The 17,517-nt window shown below is 38.5% G+C and overlaps 1 protein-coding gene across 1 annotated transcript; it reads right to left on the bottom strand.

Annotated features, from left to right (window-relative positions):
* Positions 1 to 2,653: 2,653 nt before the first annotated feature.
* On the bottom strand, positions 2,654 to 16,270 carry LOC146322298 (zinc finger BED domain-containing protein 4-like). The gene is made up of 3 exons (XM_084725192.1): positions 15,614 to 16,270; positions 15,173 to 15,456; positions 2,654 to 2,786 (listed from the first exon to the last, which is right to left on the bottom strand). Exons 1-3 carry the CDS (start codon positions 16,268 to 16,270, stop codon positions 2,654 to 2,656), a joined length of 1,074 nt encoding a protein of 357 aa, XP_084581318.1.
* Positions 16,271 to 17,517: the final 1,247 nt, after the last annotated feature.

The following is a 17,517-nucleotide window of genomic DNA, read 5'->3' as shown; positions in this document are numbered from 1 at the left end:
CAACAGTGATGACTAAGGTAATGATTATAAATTGCAAATCTATGCAAATATAATAAAGTTCAAAAAACACCACATCAGTAAGCCAATACTTGAGCAGGGAGAGGCATCAGAACAGTTGAACTAATGACATACCACTTATTATTCCTCCTGCGTGTCATTTTGTCTCCTGACTGATACCAACACGCCTAACTTCACAGTGCAGAATTGATCATGTACATCCACTGATACCAAACACAAAAATCAATTAAGGACATGACTTCATATTTTGTGCATGAGCATTGAGTGGGGGTGGCTGCACTATTCCTGAAACCCATCAGAACCTGTGTGTTGAGTGCTCGAAATCGTGGGTGAGCTGCATTGCCTTTTTTCCATAATGCAACAGTGTGAGAGCAAATTCTATTTTCCGTGAGTTGACTGTCACTTTAAGTGGGCTCACAGGTCACGTTAGTCATTGTTATGATGAGTCATTCATGCTGCAGTGCTGGAACTAACGGGACAAGAGCACTGCGTCAGATACAGTGGAATTTATTTTCTACAAACACTACAGTAGATATCTATTTTTGATAGCATTTATATCCTCAGTCTAACATTCAGACGCCCTAAAATATAAAGTATCCAGTTTAGCCATTTGTTTCAGTTTCATGCCACGTTACTCAAACTCAAATTCTAGCTTTTCAGAGCTTTCAGTCATATCTCATGGTCTTCATCAGTACTTCATCAGAGTTTGATCAGTTGCAGTTTTGTCAAACGTCTACAGAGGACTAGGAATGAGCTTTCATGCATGACAAGTCTGATTTCAGAATAATGGAGGAAGATTAGGGCCGCATGTAAAAAATGTGGAAATTTGTTTGTATATTCTCACAGTTTTAAGAATAAAAATCAGAATTGAGTGTCAATTCAAAATTCTGATTAAAAAAAAAGTAAAAATTTTGAGATTAAAGCCAGAATGGAGCCATGTGAAAAATGTATTCAAGAGTTTAAAGTGAGAATTTTGAGATTTAAGTGTGGCTCAGTTGGTGGGGCGTGTGCACCGTGTGTTGGGGCTGTCGGTCCTCTGCAGCGGCTGCCAGTTCGATTCCCGCCTGCAGCACATTTGCTGCATGTCATCCTCTCTCTCTGCCCCGTTCCTGTCATAGCTTCAGCTGTCCTATCTAAATAAAGGCAAAAAGCCCAAAAAATAATTAAAAAAAAAAAAATCTGAGAATAAAATTAGAACTCAGAAGAAAAAAGGCAGAATTCTGAGTTTAAATTCAGGGAATAAAGTCAGAATTTGCAGATTACAGTCAGATTTATGAGAAGGACCCACATGTTTAAAGTCAGAATTCTGAGATAAAAAAAATTTGACTTTTGGGTTTAAAATCAGAATTCTGAGATAAAGCCGTAATTCTGAGGGGAAAGAGTCAGAATTTTGAGGGGGAAAAAAAGCAGAATTGTGAGTTTAAAGTCAAAACTCTGAGATTAAAGTTGAAATTCTGATTTAAATCTCAGAATTACAACTTTATTCTGAGAATTCTGACTTTATCTCAGAATTCTGACTTTAAACTCAGAGCTCAAATAAATTTGGCTTGATATATGGCCCTACTTGTTTTCTGTATGGAATCGCTCTTTTAATCTTTTAGTCTTAATTTCTAAACACAAAAATAAAGTCAAACACACTTGTTATTCAGGATATCAATCATTTGTTTTAACAATAATTTAACTTTATGAATTGGAGAAAAAAAAACACTTCATAACCAGTAATATCCTTATTTATTACTGTCAGCCACAGACCTGGAATTATAAACCCCAAACTCATGCATTGCAGAAAAAATATGTTAATGTGTTTTCCCGATGTAAACAAAGTGTTTTAAAGTGGTGCCAGAAGAGAGGACCACTTAGGATGAAAGCTGCTTTGGCAGGAAGTTCTAACAGTGTTTAGAAAGATAAAAACTGCTGCTTAAAGTACTTGAGAAATCAAAGCAGGGACACTAGGTTGTGTTTAGTTGTCGAGGTTACTAAAAGGTTGTGGTTTCTGGTTTTTGTTCTGTCTTTGTCCATTTGCTTAAATACAAAGATGTACTTGTCAGGCTTAAGTAAAACTGAATCTGCTTATAACCAGTGTTAGGCTTGTATCTCTCTTACTCCTTACCTGACATCATCCACATTATTTAAAGTGAGTTAAGCCAACTTCTTGTCTGAGGTTTTAAAGCAGGGGTTCTCAAAGGGAGCCAGTATGTAATTTAGGGCCACACAGGAAAACTCATTTACTTGTTGAATGATTTGTCATTAGTTTGATACTTGTTGAGAATTAAATTCCTTGGACACCTACTGTCTGTAGAAACAGTAGGCAATTTATTGATTTTTAACAGTTTTTAACATTTTGATCATTCACAACGAGCGAACCAACTCATGAAAGATTCTTATCTAACAGAAGGAGAGGACTCGAAATGTAGTTATATATGTTACTTATTCCCGTGTTTTGAACAACAAGGTCATACTGTGTTGAAATGAATTAATAACATGCTCAGTTTCCTTGCTGGTTGCTCTCAGACATTTAATCACTACCACTTTTGCAGTCAGCAAACCGCATTACAAAACATATAGATTCTGTTAGAAGTTACAAAAGTGCTGAGAACTTATAATAAAGAGACTTTAAAAAACAACCCTTGCTTGTTCAAGGGGGAGAAAGGTGGCTCATCAAGGGGTTGGTCATGGCTGGTGAGACATCACCGCAGCCTGCTTGGAGGCGGGTCGGGTTCACTTTGGCCCACTCCAAAGTAGGTCCATCCCGGGCACAGCTCGGCACGCTGAAAGTGATAATGGAAATGCAAGTGCAATATGGTTTGGCTCGGCGTGGCCAAAAGCGCCAGTGGAAAAAGCCCATTGCATAGTTTTTTTTCAGTCTTTCCTCTAACAAAGCCTGGCAGCACTCCAACACTGCAGTCAACATTTATTCAATATCATTTCCCTAATTGCATTCAATTACGAGCAAAGGGCAAAATGCGGGCGCGGGGATTTAGTAAACAATCCATCCTGTGTTTACAGACATTTCTTATCTGGGGATGTGCAGGAGATTAAAATTAAGCTTGATTTGTTTTGTTTGGGACTCAAAAAGGGGAAACGACTGCAACTCACTAAACCAGTGGGTATTATCATAATCATGACATTTTAACCGTGGATTCTAACACTATTAAACCCTGACATCAGTTCTTCTAGAGTGAACACATTTCTTTATCACATTTATTGATGTTTACATTGAGTGCTCTCATTGTATTTTTTCATGTCTCCATTGAAAACATTTTTAGCGGTTACATTTGGGATTTACATCTCGTGCTCTGCCTGAAACTCAATGACAGTGGTTCTCGATCTGGGGGTCGCGTGTTTGCAAGATAAATCTCAATGGGTTGCAACATGATGACAAGACGAAACATCACTGAGGCAACATAATTCATGTTTATTATTTCTGGCTTTTCTCAATCTCTGCTCCTTTTCTAATAGAATACTGGAGAGATTCACTCGCTCAGGACTGTAAAACCTAATAATCTAATATGTAATATTGATTTTTAAATCAGGTGTATTATCATTTCAATGTGCAATTTCAGTATTCCCTCTGTGCAATGGTGTAAAATCAACTGTTGAGACTGTTTATTAATTGTTTATCCTTCCTCTAATTCCTTGTTTATATTGCTTGTTTACTTATTTATTATTTATCGATGCTTCTTTATATTTTTGCTGTCCACTATGCTGCTGTAAAACTGCAAATTTCCCAATTGTGGACTAACAAAATATGATCTTTTCTCATCTTAAAAAAAATGAAACAACCAGAGAAGAAGGGTCACATGCAGACATTGCCTAGATACAAAGTGTCATAGGCCTAAAAAGATTGTGAACCTGTGCATTACAGTGAATAAATATCTGCATTTAACCTTCTACCATCTTGCCCTGTGCTGACGCACAGCACATCTGAAGGGATGAAATAAACGCCCCTGCAAAATCTATTTTTATTTCATGGTCTCTGTTCCTCAGATGCTTTAATATATTTTATGGACAATTTGGAAATATTTGACTCTTTGTTTAGCAGCTTAGTGCTGTTGCATATATATCTCCTGTACTATAAAGAAAAACTACAGTATGCACACTGTATTATTTATTAAGAGTACCTATATGAGCTGGTCTTAGTGCATGCATTCATGTGAAATACATGTTACAAGGTGCAGTGCTCATTCAGCTGATTGCTGCAGACCCATCACACTTCATTACCATGACATGGTGTATTCACAGCACATGACCTGCTCTTACACTGGATCTTGCAAGACCTGCAGCACACAGTCTGCTGCTTGGTAAGATCATCTCTAAAGCCGTTTGCTTATACTGGTATGCTGCTTATTTCTACCTGCAGTGAGCTGCTGTCATGGGCTGCTCGGAGATCTTGCCCGGAGTCAAATGAAGGGTTTCTGAAGCAGAGCTGTGGACTCAAGTCACATGCTTGGATCACAGCATCAAATCAAGTTGCAGGAGAGAACCACCAAGATAATAGAGTGCCGAAGTCATGTCTCTTTCCGATGGACCACCATGGGACTTAAATCAAAAATATAAAGTGGCAAGAGAATTTATATTGTGATCCTGTTTGAATTGTGCTACAACTTACATGCGCTGTTTGTCAATTTAAAACATAAATTTACAAGTCAAGTAAGTCTCCGTTTGTCGTAAAACTGTTGAAGTATAAGACTGTGAAGAAATGTAATTAGAAAGACTTCATACCCAGAAGCCGTGAATGCATTATTTTCTCCCTCCAGAAGCTAATGTTAGCTACTGAAGCTATAATACCTGCGTGATTTTGTATCAGGATGTAGTCACACTCATTCTCACTCATTCTTTGTCTTCCTGGCTGACAAAAGCACCTGGAGTTGCTGGATGAAACACTTAAAGGAAATATAATGTTACAAGGGGAAGTGAGATTGCTTTTAATGATGTATATTGTGCTAGACGAGAGATGTAGTCCACTGTGTAACTTCACACAAAACTAAACTACGACAAACTGAGACTTTCTTGACTTGTAAAATTATGTTTTTAATTGACAAAAACCCCATGTTATTTGTGGCACAGATCAAATAATTTTCTTATAATAATAAGTTTCTTGCTAGACTACCATTCATATTCTTTTGGAATTTAGGTCCCAAGGGGCACACTGGAGAGGGTGTGACTTAAGCACTCTATTTCATTAGTGTACAAAAACTATGCAGTGGTCAACAAAAAATGAACTGCAGGATGTAAAATGTGCAGGTTGAAAATGACAGACGAGGATGGTGCAACTTCCAACTAAACCTCAACATATTTCAGCTCTCTATCAACTTTCAGCTGATAACTCATAGTTATGGTGTGGACTTGTGTTGCAGACTCTCCCATCTACTTGAGTTATAACCATTTTTAAAACAATATATTTATAGTTATAGTTATTGGTCTTGATAGACTTTTATTCTTTATATTGTTGCTGTCCATATATTGCACGTAACTTACTGCTCTCTCCAGGGGAAAATGGAGCTCTCAGGATGCAATCTTCTACCTTTCCTCTTCTCAGCATGACTCATATAAATATTTAAGGTTCACAACAAGCTGCTTGGGACACACTGATCTTACCATTACTGATCAGCTCATAATTTAATGAAGAGCCGTCTCCTCTGGTTATGTTTTGCCATTGCCTGCAGTGTGTGGTGTTTGCATAAGTCCCTGCAGCACAGATGTGCTACTTGTTAAGGCCTGAGCACCGAACGGTAAGAAGACCCTATTGGATTTGCTCAGATTCTTCTTCTTTTTCACCCTCTTCAGTCACATTTTTGAGGGGCAAGACATTCTCAATGACGCATGAAACTTTTCTTTTTGTCTGATTATAGTTTTTGGTGGTGGGCATGGTAAAATGGCTTGGCCACGGCCTCTAAACAGCAACCCCCACGGCACATTCCCCCAACATGCATGAAAATCAGACCAAGCATGTATCATGCCCAGATGCAAAAAAAAGTCTGAAGGGAACCACATTCTAACCCCAACAGGATGGTGGCCATTTTGAATTTAGTGGTCAATTTTGGTGTTTTCCACGCACTCCTCCAACAGAATTCATTATAACAACTTCAAAATCAGTGTGTGCCATGTAGACTAGTTTGTGATCAAAAGTTATTGAATGATTTAGCTATTGTTGAAGGGCATGGCGTTGAATTTTGAAGTCTTGCCATGAAATACAAAATTGCTATAACTTTGGTATAAATGGTTTGGTCTACACCAAACTTCATGTTTAATACAAGTCCCGCCCTGAACGCATGACAATATTCTATGATAGTCATAATGTCACCTGCTGGCAACAGGAAAAGACATGTTTTAGGTTCTGGTGTGCTCCTTGTAGCAGGTTGACCATATCTAAATCAAAAGGCTAAGACCTTGCTAATACTATATTGTGAAGATTGTGACTTACTGTCAAATGGTGTTGTCATGATGGCATGGCAAACTTCCATGTTTCACCAAAACACAGGAAGTTGTATTAACTTCAGTGTACATGGTTGAATCCCCCTGAAACGTCACATGGTTGATAACAGTCCAGGCCTGATCATATGATATGACTTTCATCGCTCTTTAAACAGCAGGCTGAACAATTTCACCAGATTTTATATTGAGGCAATCCAAAAGTAACATAAAGTAATCAAATTTCATTACTTTATTAGTGTCATACTTGGATTAGGTTACAGACTACATTATTTATCAGGTAACTAGTAACTTGGAATACATTTTTAAAGTAACCCCCCCCCCCCCCCCCCAAAAAAAAAAAAACAGTTCCTACATGAAACTGAAGACAGATGTTGCTGCAAAACTTTTTTTTTTTTTTTTTTTTTTTTTTTTTTAACCACAAGCCAAGTGCCATTTAGTTCCAACATATTGGAGAGAAGGAGGACATTTTCAGAACTCTGCAAATCACAAAAACTCTTTAGATGAATAAGCAGATGAGAGGGAAAAATGGATTTAGGTAATGAATGTCCCTTTAAAGAGATTAACACCAGTAGTTTTACAATTTTTGGTTCATTTCTGTAGCTGGAGATGCAGACAATATTTTGCTGCTCTGTACAAGTGGTATCTTGAAAAAGAGTGTTAAAGGTTTGATGACCACAGCCACACATGCTAGCAGCCATGCTAACAGCCACACATGCTAACAGCCTCACTCACCATCTGCAGTCCAAACAATTCACATGACACAGTTTGTTTGATATAAATCTTGTTAATTTGCTTGTGTCCTCACTCTGTTTAAATGGAGTGAACACATTCTGACTCTGTGGCCTTTAACAAGCTCTTCTCTGTTTTATTAACCATGTGTTTCTTTGTCTTTGACTTACTGTGGTTGTTGGGGGCAGTTCACTTCCTGGTTGAGCAAAGGTGAGTCTGAGGGGTGGAGCCTTTTAAATCTGAAATCCAGCTCATCAGACCAAACCATGTGCTGCCAAGTCAGAGGGGGGTCAGGCTTTAGTTAGTTTTTGTCTTATATTACTTGTAGTTGGCGTCCATCTTGTTTTCCCTTTGTGTGTTATTTGGTTTGACTCAGTCACTATATCTGTTCACTGCTGCCTCCACAACAGTTTTGTTCCTTCCTCAGCCACAGAGCTGCTCCATGAAAGAGGCGGTTTATGGACTCACAGGTACGTTCAAGAATTATTTAATTCATTTTATGAAAAATTTATGAGTGATAATGTTAGAGGTGATGAATGGAGGATAACCTCTTTTACTTTTGTAGCTTTCCAAATGTTATTGGGACTCTGGCCTGAACTCATGTGTGTATTTAAAACTTTTGTCCAGTCTGCATAAGACAGACCTCATCACACTTTAATGTCTATACTCTGTTATTTCCAGTGTTGTGCTAGTTATTGAAAACCAGTAACTAGTTACCGTTACTAGTTACTTTATTTCAAAAGTAACTCAGTTACTTTACTGATTACTTACACCAAAAGGTAACGCAGTACTGTGAAAAGTAACTTTTTAGTTACTATGAAAAAAAGGTCTCCCATTAAGTTTTAAGTTGAGTTTTCTTTAGCTCGGTTTCCATTTTTGCATATTCGCCAATTAGTGCAGCAACAATAAATAGATTAATCGATTAGCCATTCAGTTGCCAACTATTTTGATAATTGGTAAATCATTGAGTATTTTTTTAAAGAAAAAAATGTGCAAATTTTCTGATTTCAGCTTCTCAAATGTGAATATTTGCTGGTGCCTTTATGACAGGAAACTGATTATCTTCAGTTTGTAGTCAAAGCAAGGTATTTGTAGACGTCACCTTGGGCTTTGGGAAACAGTTATCAACATTTTACTTGTTTTTCTGGCATTCTATGGATCATGCAACTAATTGAGGAAATGATCTACACATTAATGAATAACTGTTAGTTGCAGCCCTGGATCCAATCTGGAGAGAATTTTTCTCATTTTTTTCAAACATGTAGAATGTGTTTTGAAGAAAATCTCCCTTTTTCCTTTACAGGCTCTTTAAAAACTTTTTTGTTTGGGAACAGAAAGTAGTAAGTTGTATGTTTTGCTTCCCCTAATGTATTTTTTTCCCTTCAATTATCACTCGACTACACCCTGGTATTGAATTCATTTGGGCAGAGAATCATATCTGTCTTTACAACAACAAGCAAAGAGAGTACACACACTTCAGGGCAGTAGTTTCTTACAATTGCAGGAAGACTCCTCAGTGCTCGTGGTCCTCTCAGTAGTGAGCAACTTGAGCAGTCATTTCCTTGTGTGGTAACAGAGCTGCACTCTGCATTTAGGCTCATTAGCCAACGTCCTGAGTAGTCGGCTCCACAAACAAGCCACTTCTTCCCCTTTTTCTTTGCTTAACTCAGAGAATTTGTGTAAACTGTTGAACATTCCAGTATAGCTTGCTAAATGACAGACTTTGCTAAAGGAAATCTTGTTTTGTCTTCATGAGGTACAGGGAACAAGTTGTTGAACATCCAAATAAGCAAATGTCACGCATATGTTGTGCCTCAAACACAACATACATACAGTCTAATGAATAAAAACTAACCTTGGTCTCGGGCATCTCCATTTTAAAGCTCTGCAGAAGGATGATCATATCTACAATACTAACTCTTGTGGTCGGTACTACAACAACACAGGCTACACAAGGTTTGCTCTTTCCCTATTTATCATTTATTCTATATCAACAGCATGTTGTCTTGCATTTTGTATAGAAATAAAAATGATGTTCCCAATTATTTTCTTTGCTCCCAGTTCTTTTCTTCAGCTCTGTATGGATGTAATGTCTACATAGACACACAAGCAGCATGTGGGTATACTATCCCTGGTAGGAAGGTTGTGAATAATGTCTCCATACAGTCAAACAAAGAACATGGAACAAAAGCAGTGTGTAGGTATGTTAGTCTTTCAGTGCAGATAATTGCATCTCCCAAGTGTTATTACAGGCAAACAGTCCTGGATTGGAGGCTAAACAACACTAAGGGCTGTATCTTCTGCCTGCTTTCAGGGGGTGCACAGCGCAGTGCAACACGTGTATACTCTGCTTCTCAGGCACAGCAGTTTATCCACAGGTCATAAAAATTAACATTCTGATTAATGACAGGTGGGCTGCAGATGGGAGAAACAGAATGAAGCTGTGTGCACATTTACACACAGCAGCTGTAACTTCATTCATTCAGTTCATACAGTGAAACTGGAGTAGGGATGATATTGATTAATTGATGCTCAATTAATCGGTTAAGAATTTCAGTAAAGGTAAAATACAACCAATCTACACTCAATTTGAGCATGTTATATTTGGTATAAGCAACATTTTTGTTTAATCATTTAATTGATCGTTCATGTTACCAATAAATCCTAGTTTGGAGGAAAGCAGGCATATACATCCTGACCTCCATGAGAGCTGTCTTAAAGAGTATTTCCAATGTTTCCTCTGTCCTGTCAAGTTTATAATTACCGTTTTTGTTTTCATACTTAAATATTAACATTTGCTGCAGTGACATATCAGAGCGCATGGGAACAAAACTGAAAACAGCCTCTCGAACCATTTAACCACCTAAATGATGTTCAGCAGTGTGAGTTTTCCAGCTGGTCTCTTCATTGTGTGTTGTATTGATGTCTGAGTGTTTTCTTTCAAAATTGACTTGAATCATTAGAGAGGCTACTTTCATTTCATAAACAATGTTAATACTTAAATCTGTTTTACTCACCTGCAACACATCAAGTATTCCTCATTGTAGCACCCAATAATATAATAATTTACTGAAAATGTAATAAAATTTGCACTTAACTCAGTCGAAAATGTAATAAAACCCAATAATGTAATAACTTGACCAATAATGTAATAAAATATTCTGACTGATACTGTAATAACATTTTTACCGATAATGTAATACCTTATTACATTATTGGAGATTTATTACATTTTCAGGTGGGTCTTTTTTTTTTTTAAAAAAATGATCATTTAAAACTTTGACAGATAATGTAATATAGAGGTCTACATTTTGTGTTTTGAGAATCCAAGACTGTTATATAGCCTACACTGGATTTGAAACAACAGAATGACTGAACTGCAGACCTATACCATACAGCTATATGCACATGCAGATACTCAGGGACATCCTGGTCAACAAGTGAATAACCCTTCTTATGTCCAAACATCCTGTTTCACTGGTAAAGGCTGAGACTTGACTTGCTCATGAAAGCATTTGCTTTGAGTTGCATGTCTTGTGTTTTTCTTAATCTTATCTTGATGAATTTTCCTGTTATGAAATCCTACAGTTGTAATCCAAAGTGGCTGGTGTGCACCAGAACAGTCTATTTTAGGTAATTTGAGTTATTACTTGAGCAACATAATGCACCAGGAAATTGAGCCCGACTCTGTCTGACCTCTTCCCAGCACTCTTTCTCTGCTCCCAGTCTATCTCTGCATCTCTCAGACTTCTCTTTATACCCTGTAGCTTCCCAGCAGGGGCCTCCTTCGGATCACAGCATGGACAGGTGCAGATATCTGAGAGTCTTGCTGTTGCTTGTCGCCCTCTGACTGTGTGTGTGGGGTGAGGGGTTCACCAAGCCTTCCCATTCCTTAGGAAACACCCAGTGGGCTTTGGTTTACAGGATGTGAAGCTGTGAGGCAGTGCAAGTATTTTCTCTCCAAGGGAATTAAATGAGGCAATGATGCTGCTTTAGATCAAGTAAAGAACATTTAGCTCAAAAGTGGGATGTTCATATGTTTGGTTAATTAAGAAGTCTAATAAAATTGGGGGACAGAGTTTCAAAGGTATTCAGATGGAGTGGAAAAAGCCCTCCCAGATTAAACTTTTGTTTCTCACAATCATCTTTTCTTTGTCTTATCAGAAATAAATGAGATTTTTATTCCTGAAGTCTCACTTGTTTCTCCTAAACCCCCCTTTGGAGAAAAAAGGAACAAGACAAGAGAGTTTAGGTGTCTCAGAGGTTTTGTCTTGATGACAGCATGGAGCAACAAGACTTTAATTTGACCACTGAGTGTAGTGAGACAAAAAAAAAGAACATTTTAAGAAAAATAAGACCCAGGCTAAGACGAGACAAATGCGGTTTCCCAGGTGCCGAATTTAAGAAGCATTAGTCCCGCATTGGTCTTAAATTGAGCTCATTTATGTCTAGGAGACACAGGGTAGACAAAGACAAGATCTTATTTTGAACTTTTCTTTTCTTCTGGGCTACTAGTACAGGTCTGGTGCTTGACGCTGGGAGGAGATTAGAATCAGCTAATGTGTGGAATTGACCAGTAAGGGGAGAAGAGGACATGTTACTGAGAGGTGCGTCTTTGGTGAGAAATAATTTGAACTGAATTCTTTATAACAAGAATGGCACTGAGAACAAAAGTAGACGATCAAAGAAGAAATGGAGATCTCATAATTTAGTATTATATATCATAATAATAATAAAGAACAGTATTTACAAGTACCCCATACAACCCCACTTCACAAAACTATCCATTTTAAAAGCTATGCATCATCCCATAACGTCACGTTCGGGGAAAAGGAGTACGATAGATAAGTAGCTGGAGTTGGAAACTGGTAGTTGTTCACATACTAATCAAGCACTGAAAAGCTTACTGATTGTCACTGCCTTTCTATGCATGCTGATGTGTCAGTCTTTTCACTCTGCTGGCTGAGCAATCAACCACAGCTACGTTTTCTGATGCACAAAGCTCCATATTGCACAGCTGGAGAAACATCATTCATGATTTCAATGTTCATTTGTCTCAAACGAGGAAACGTTACATTAAATATCTATAGATAACTGGGCTCATCTCAGCCCTACTATATGCACCCTGCTCAGGAGAGACTGTCTTTAAAGAGGAGTTTCTGTCAGCAGCTGGCAGCTTTATTGGTCAGTCTCTATGTCTGTGGGTCTATATCCAGCTTGAAGAGCTTCCAGGAAGTAGCTATTGCACATCAGCCAGAAAGCTGTTTGGCAGCTGCTGCTGGAGAGTGTGATGACAGGTGTATCGTAACAGTGGCACGGACACTGCAGAAAGTGAGAATAGAAGGATAAGCTGTGACAGAGCTTTTTGCGTGTGTGTAATGAGAGCTTTGCATGTTTTTATGTGTGTATAAGTGCATGTGTGTCCCAGCATATTTCATTATTTCGTATGAATAGCATTGTATGTGCAATAGTGTTGCTTATTTGCGCAGTGCAAGTAAGCACCCCCACTGAGAAATAAATTATGCCATATATTTCAGGCAACAACGGAAAAAAATGTGCATTGTGCAATTTAGCAGTCCAATGCATGTTGCGCATTTGTGTCCATGGCAACAAAATATACAGTCACTGTGTGCTGTCAGACTTCCTGTGCCCTTGGATTTGACACCAGAGGTTTAGAGATTTAACTCCTTGCTAAATCTGTCGCCTGGACCCCAGAAGAGATCAATGCTTCCAACCGACACCAACAGCGTCAGTTCCAACTCTGACAGGAGCAAAATCAACTCCAAATCTGCTTTGTTTGTGCCTAATCAGGAGTCATTTCAAATTAGTGTTATTCATTTGTTATATTGTAGCATGGGAACCAGACAAATCTGCTGAGCTCATGTTTTCATTTGCTCTGGCATATGTCTGGCCACCCTACAATTCAAACCAAATTCCTCCAGCCTTAGATCCGGTCAGGTCAATCAAGATAATTTATTTAACAATTGGAGGGTTCTCTATGAGGAATATCAATGGTCCAGATTTGAAAAATCAGTTGCAGGTTTATCCAGTCAGAGGGTCTGTCCAGCGAAATGGCTTCAGAAATGCAGGTAAAACTTTAAAGCTATGGTGCTGATCAAATATCAATCAAGATTCTGTCACTGTATTGTTTTTTTCTGTTGTTTCCTGGTTGAAAATGGACCAAGCCCCATTATGTCATGAATTTCATAGTTGTAGGTCATGGTTTGTTGCTCCGATTGGTTCTTGGTCACATTTTGTTGCTCTAACTGGTTGCAGATCTATCTAGAGGCATTCTGGTCTGCGTGGGTGAATATCACCCATGGGAAACTGACAATGAACTGAGGTTCCAGACTAATTAACATCTGCAAATTAGTCTGGAAAATGGCAGGCTAGTTCTATTTAGCTGTGTCAACATTTTTATTCATAAACACAAGTAATCCAAGGTCTTAAAGTAATGGATCCAAAACAAATCTGCCAAACTTATGTTTTCATTTGCTCTGCAGATACGTCTGGCCTCAGTTAAATTTAGACTTAATTCCACCAGCCTTGGATCTGGTTGGGCCAATCATAAACATTTAATTGATGATGGGCAGGTTCTGTATGACGATTGACAGAGGAGTGTCACTGGTCCAGATTTGAAAAACTCGTTGTAGGTTTTTTCCAATTGTGTCCAGTCAGAAGGTCAATCCAATGAAACGCACCAAGCTCCTGAGACTTGCACTGTAAAGCTGTAGTGCTGATCAAACATGGATCAGCATTCTGTTACTACATTTCCTATTCCTTGCCTCAAATGTTTTCAAAAACTATTTTAGTGTACTGTTTAGCTGTAACTTGAGAAAGATGGCGGAGAGGATGCCATGTTGTGTCCTGCTTGAAAACAGTTCATGCATCGGGCCACACATTTCGTTGCTCTGATTAGTTGTAAGTAGGGATGTCCGATATTGGCTTTTTTGCCGATATCTGATATGCCGATATTGTCCAACTCTCAATTTCCGATTCCGATATCTACTGATACCGATATATGTGGGCTATTTTTCCTCAAAACTAATTTTAGGTAACATCACATATTTCCTGTCGTGGAATTAACACATGCCTAATTTTATTGTGATGCCCCACTGGATGCATTCTCAAATGCAACAAGGCTTTCCAAAAGTAAACATTGTCTTTGCAAAATAAGAAAACTACTTGAACTTGAGTTATGGAAAAAGCGCCATATTTATTTATTTTTAAATTGTCTCAAACAACAGTTTGGATCACACTCTCCCTGAGATAATCTTGACAATGCTCCCTACAAATAGGGCAAATTTGACTTCTTCACAAATTGTAAAACATTGTACCTGTACAACTATGTGCAGCATAGCAGCATGTAGAGCCAACTAAAATAACAGACAGGCTACTCTTCTTTTTCCAGTGTTAAATTAGCCTGCATTTGTAGGCTGCTTCATGAACTGTTTCTTTAACTAAAACTCAATCACCTTAATTGAATTAATTCACAATGTGGCAACTATACTGTACAATTTTAAAAACTGCACATTTCTTTGAGCTACAAACAATACTTTAGGCATGAGGTAAAGTGCAAAATAAATATAAGCCCATTACTTGGGCTAATACAATCATTGAAATTATAAGCTGGGCACAATCAGCACTGCTCCACATGAGCAACAACAAAAAGATGCAACATTAAAGTTGTGTGCAATAAGAACAAGGAAGGGACAAAGTTTCAGTCCAGACCTTCCAGAGTAGTAAACAAAGTCCTCCTTCCAGTGAACAAGGCTAAAAGTCCGACTGGCCTTCATAACAGGCCATAACTTTGCTAACACAATCATTAAAATCTGGGCTCAGTCAACCCTGCTCTTTCGTATGAGTAACAAAAATGTGCAAGTACAAACAAGAAAGGCACAAAAAATAAAAACAGCTTCAGTCCAGACAAGTAAACATAACGCTCCTTTAAAGTGCAACAAATGAGGCTCAAAGACTGATGCTGACTCACCTATATGACTGGTCTAATTTTTTCCCTTGTCCATATGCGTGAGGTAGATTTTTCTGAATGAAAATAAGCATCTCAGCATTGTCGAAATGTATGCGATTTCTCTTCTCATCGATGACACCGGAGATGCCGCTGAACAGCCGTTCGCTGTGTACGCTGGTACAGGGTGCAGTGAGGTACTTGCGTGCAACTCGGGCAAGCGCAGGAAAGCGGACCTGGGTGGACCTCCAGTACTTCAAAGGGCATGCTGTCTTGAGGATGGTGGGTTCTCCCAGGTATGCATACACCTAAAGAAAAAGTAAAAACAAAAACAAAAATAATTTTACTTACTTTTCTTCAAAGCACTGACAGCTGAATGTTTATTTTATTCACTTTATGTACATTTTCATGTGAAGCACTCTGCAAATGAAATAAGTTTGCTAATAAAGTTTATTATTTACTCACCTGTGATGCTGTTTCGCCTGTAGTTGCTTGTTTGGTGACATCATTCTCTGCGAGGATTTCTTGGTACATGTCCTGCAGGCTCCCAGTTCGGGCCCTTTTAGGTGGGGGGTCCTGGTCCTCCTGGCCCGGGTCATCTGCACTGGCACCAGCAGCCTTTTCTTGCTGATCATTGCCCACACTGGCCATTTCATCCACAATCTTCAGCAGCATATTCCGTGCTCCCTCCTTGTTATCCCGGTCAAAATAATGGTCTTTGTAACGAGCATCAACCATGGTTGCAATTGCATAAAGAGGTTCACTTTGCACACCATTAAAGCGTTTACTGACAGCTTCCAATAGAGCATGTTTGGCTGTTTGCACACCTTTGTCTGATTCATCCATCTTGGCGAGCAGCCGTGTCAGGGATACCACACCAGGGATGATATCTGCAGCTGTGGCCTCCGCAGAGCTGATGGCCTTGGTTAGCTGTTCAAAGGGTTCCAGTAGGGTGGTCATCTTCTCCAGAATTCCCCATTGAGTTGCTGTCAGTGTTGCTGGGAGTTCATAATCAGCAGCATATGCACTTAAAGCCCTCTTCTGCTCCACCAGGCTCTGCATCATATAATAGGTAGAATTCCACCTGGTGGGGACATCTTGTTGGAGCTTTTTCACAGGCATGTTCAGACTCTGTCTGTCCTCTTCATCTCCTCAGTGTGTCAGTGTGCAGTTTAACCTTTTCCTAAAATACTGCTGGTTCTGTGGTGTTACATTTTAAATCTGAAGCCTGCAGTGAACCATAGAAGCTACAGTTGACTTTTCTATTGAAGATCTCAGTGTGTTTTGGCCTTAATGTTAAATTGAGCAGGTCAATATGATCATCTTTACCTGATGAACTGATGGGTTTGTAATATTATTATATGAGCATATAATGCAGTGCCATTGAGGGTTTGCATGATTAAAGTGTGTGATATCTTGTGTGCAGACAAAAAGAAAGCATTTTCAAATGTAAACCCCACCTGGATATGTGAGCTTAAATATTCTGAGCTGAAATATTCTCGTTTTCCTTTGTTATTGTTGAAAAAAAAAAAAAAATTAAATCTTATTTATTTTATTGAGGAAAACGTTGTTGCAGTCTGGCTGTTCAAATTCATATTTCTTAATAAAACATAGTCAGTTTTAGACAGTTTAATAAATGTTAATCCTGTTTGGCCCGACTTAGACTGTATTACATTTTGGCCCCTTCTGTGATTGAGTTTGACACCCGAGTTACATCAACAGCAAACCTGAAACGGCACATTGAACTCGAGCACCCAGGTACCCTTTCAAGGTAGGTGCAAGCGAATAAAAAATCAAAAGATACTCCAACATTAAAACTGATAAAATAATTGCTGTCTGTGGTTCTATATGGGCTGTGGCAATAATTTTGAAAAATAATAGCTCGCAGCAACATATTGAAAAAAAAAGAACTATGAACTAGTTCATTTTTGGAACTGTGAACTTAGTTCAAAAATTTTGAATTATGAACTATGAACTGAACTAGTTCATTTAAAAATTTGTGAACTGAACTTTGAACTAGTTCATGTAGAAAATGAACTTTCCCAACACTGTATTGCAGTATGTTGTCTTAAAATTTTGAGTTTTCCCAACTTTTTAATTTTTACAGTGTAGGACAAGATAATCCGGTTAAAGCCTCAGATATGCTCTTAACTCAGGCTACATTCTTTTAAATCCCGCCTGTCTGACATTTTGATAGTAATTTCCGAGATTCTCCTGAACGTAAACAGTCTTGCTCAGTGTCTTTCCAGTGAAGTTGGCTGTTCTCCTACATATACACAACAGCAGTTATCAGTACAAGACAGGGTAAATGTTTTCACTAAGTTAAAGACCTCCCTTCATCCCCATTTCCTCTGCTGTCATGGAGGGGT

Source organism: Lutjanus erythropterus, chromosome 8 (genome assembly GCF_056507025.1).
Source record: "Lutjanus erythropterus isolate fLutEry1 chromosome 8, fLutEry1.hap2, whole genome shotgun sequence".
NCBI lineage: Eukaryota > Metazoa > Chordata > Actinopteri > Lutjaniformes > Lutjanidae > Lutjanus > Lutjanus erythropterus.
The sequence above is the reverse complement of the archived record's forward strand: the minus strand, read 5'-3'. Positions and strand labels throughout refer to the sequence as shown.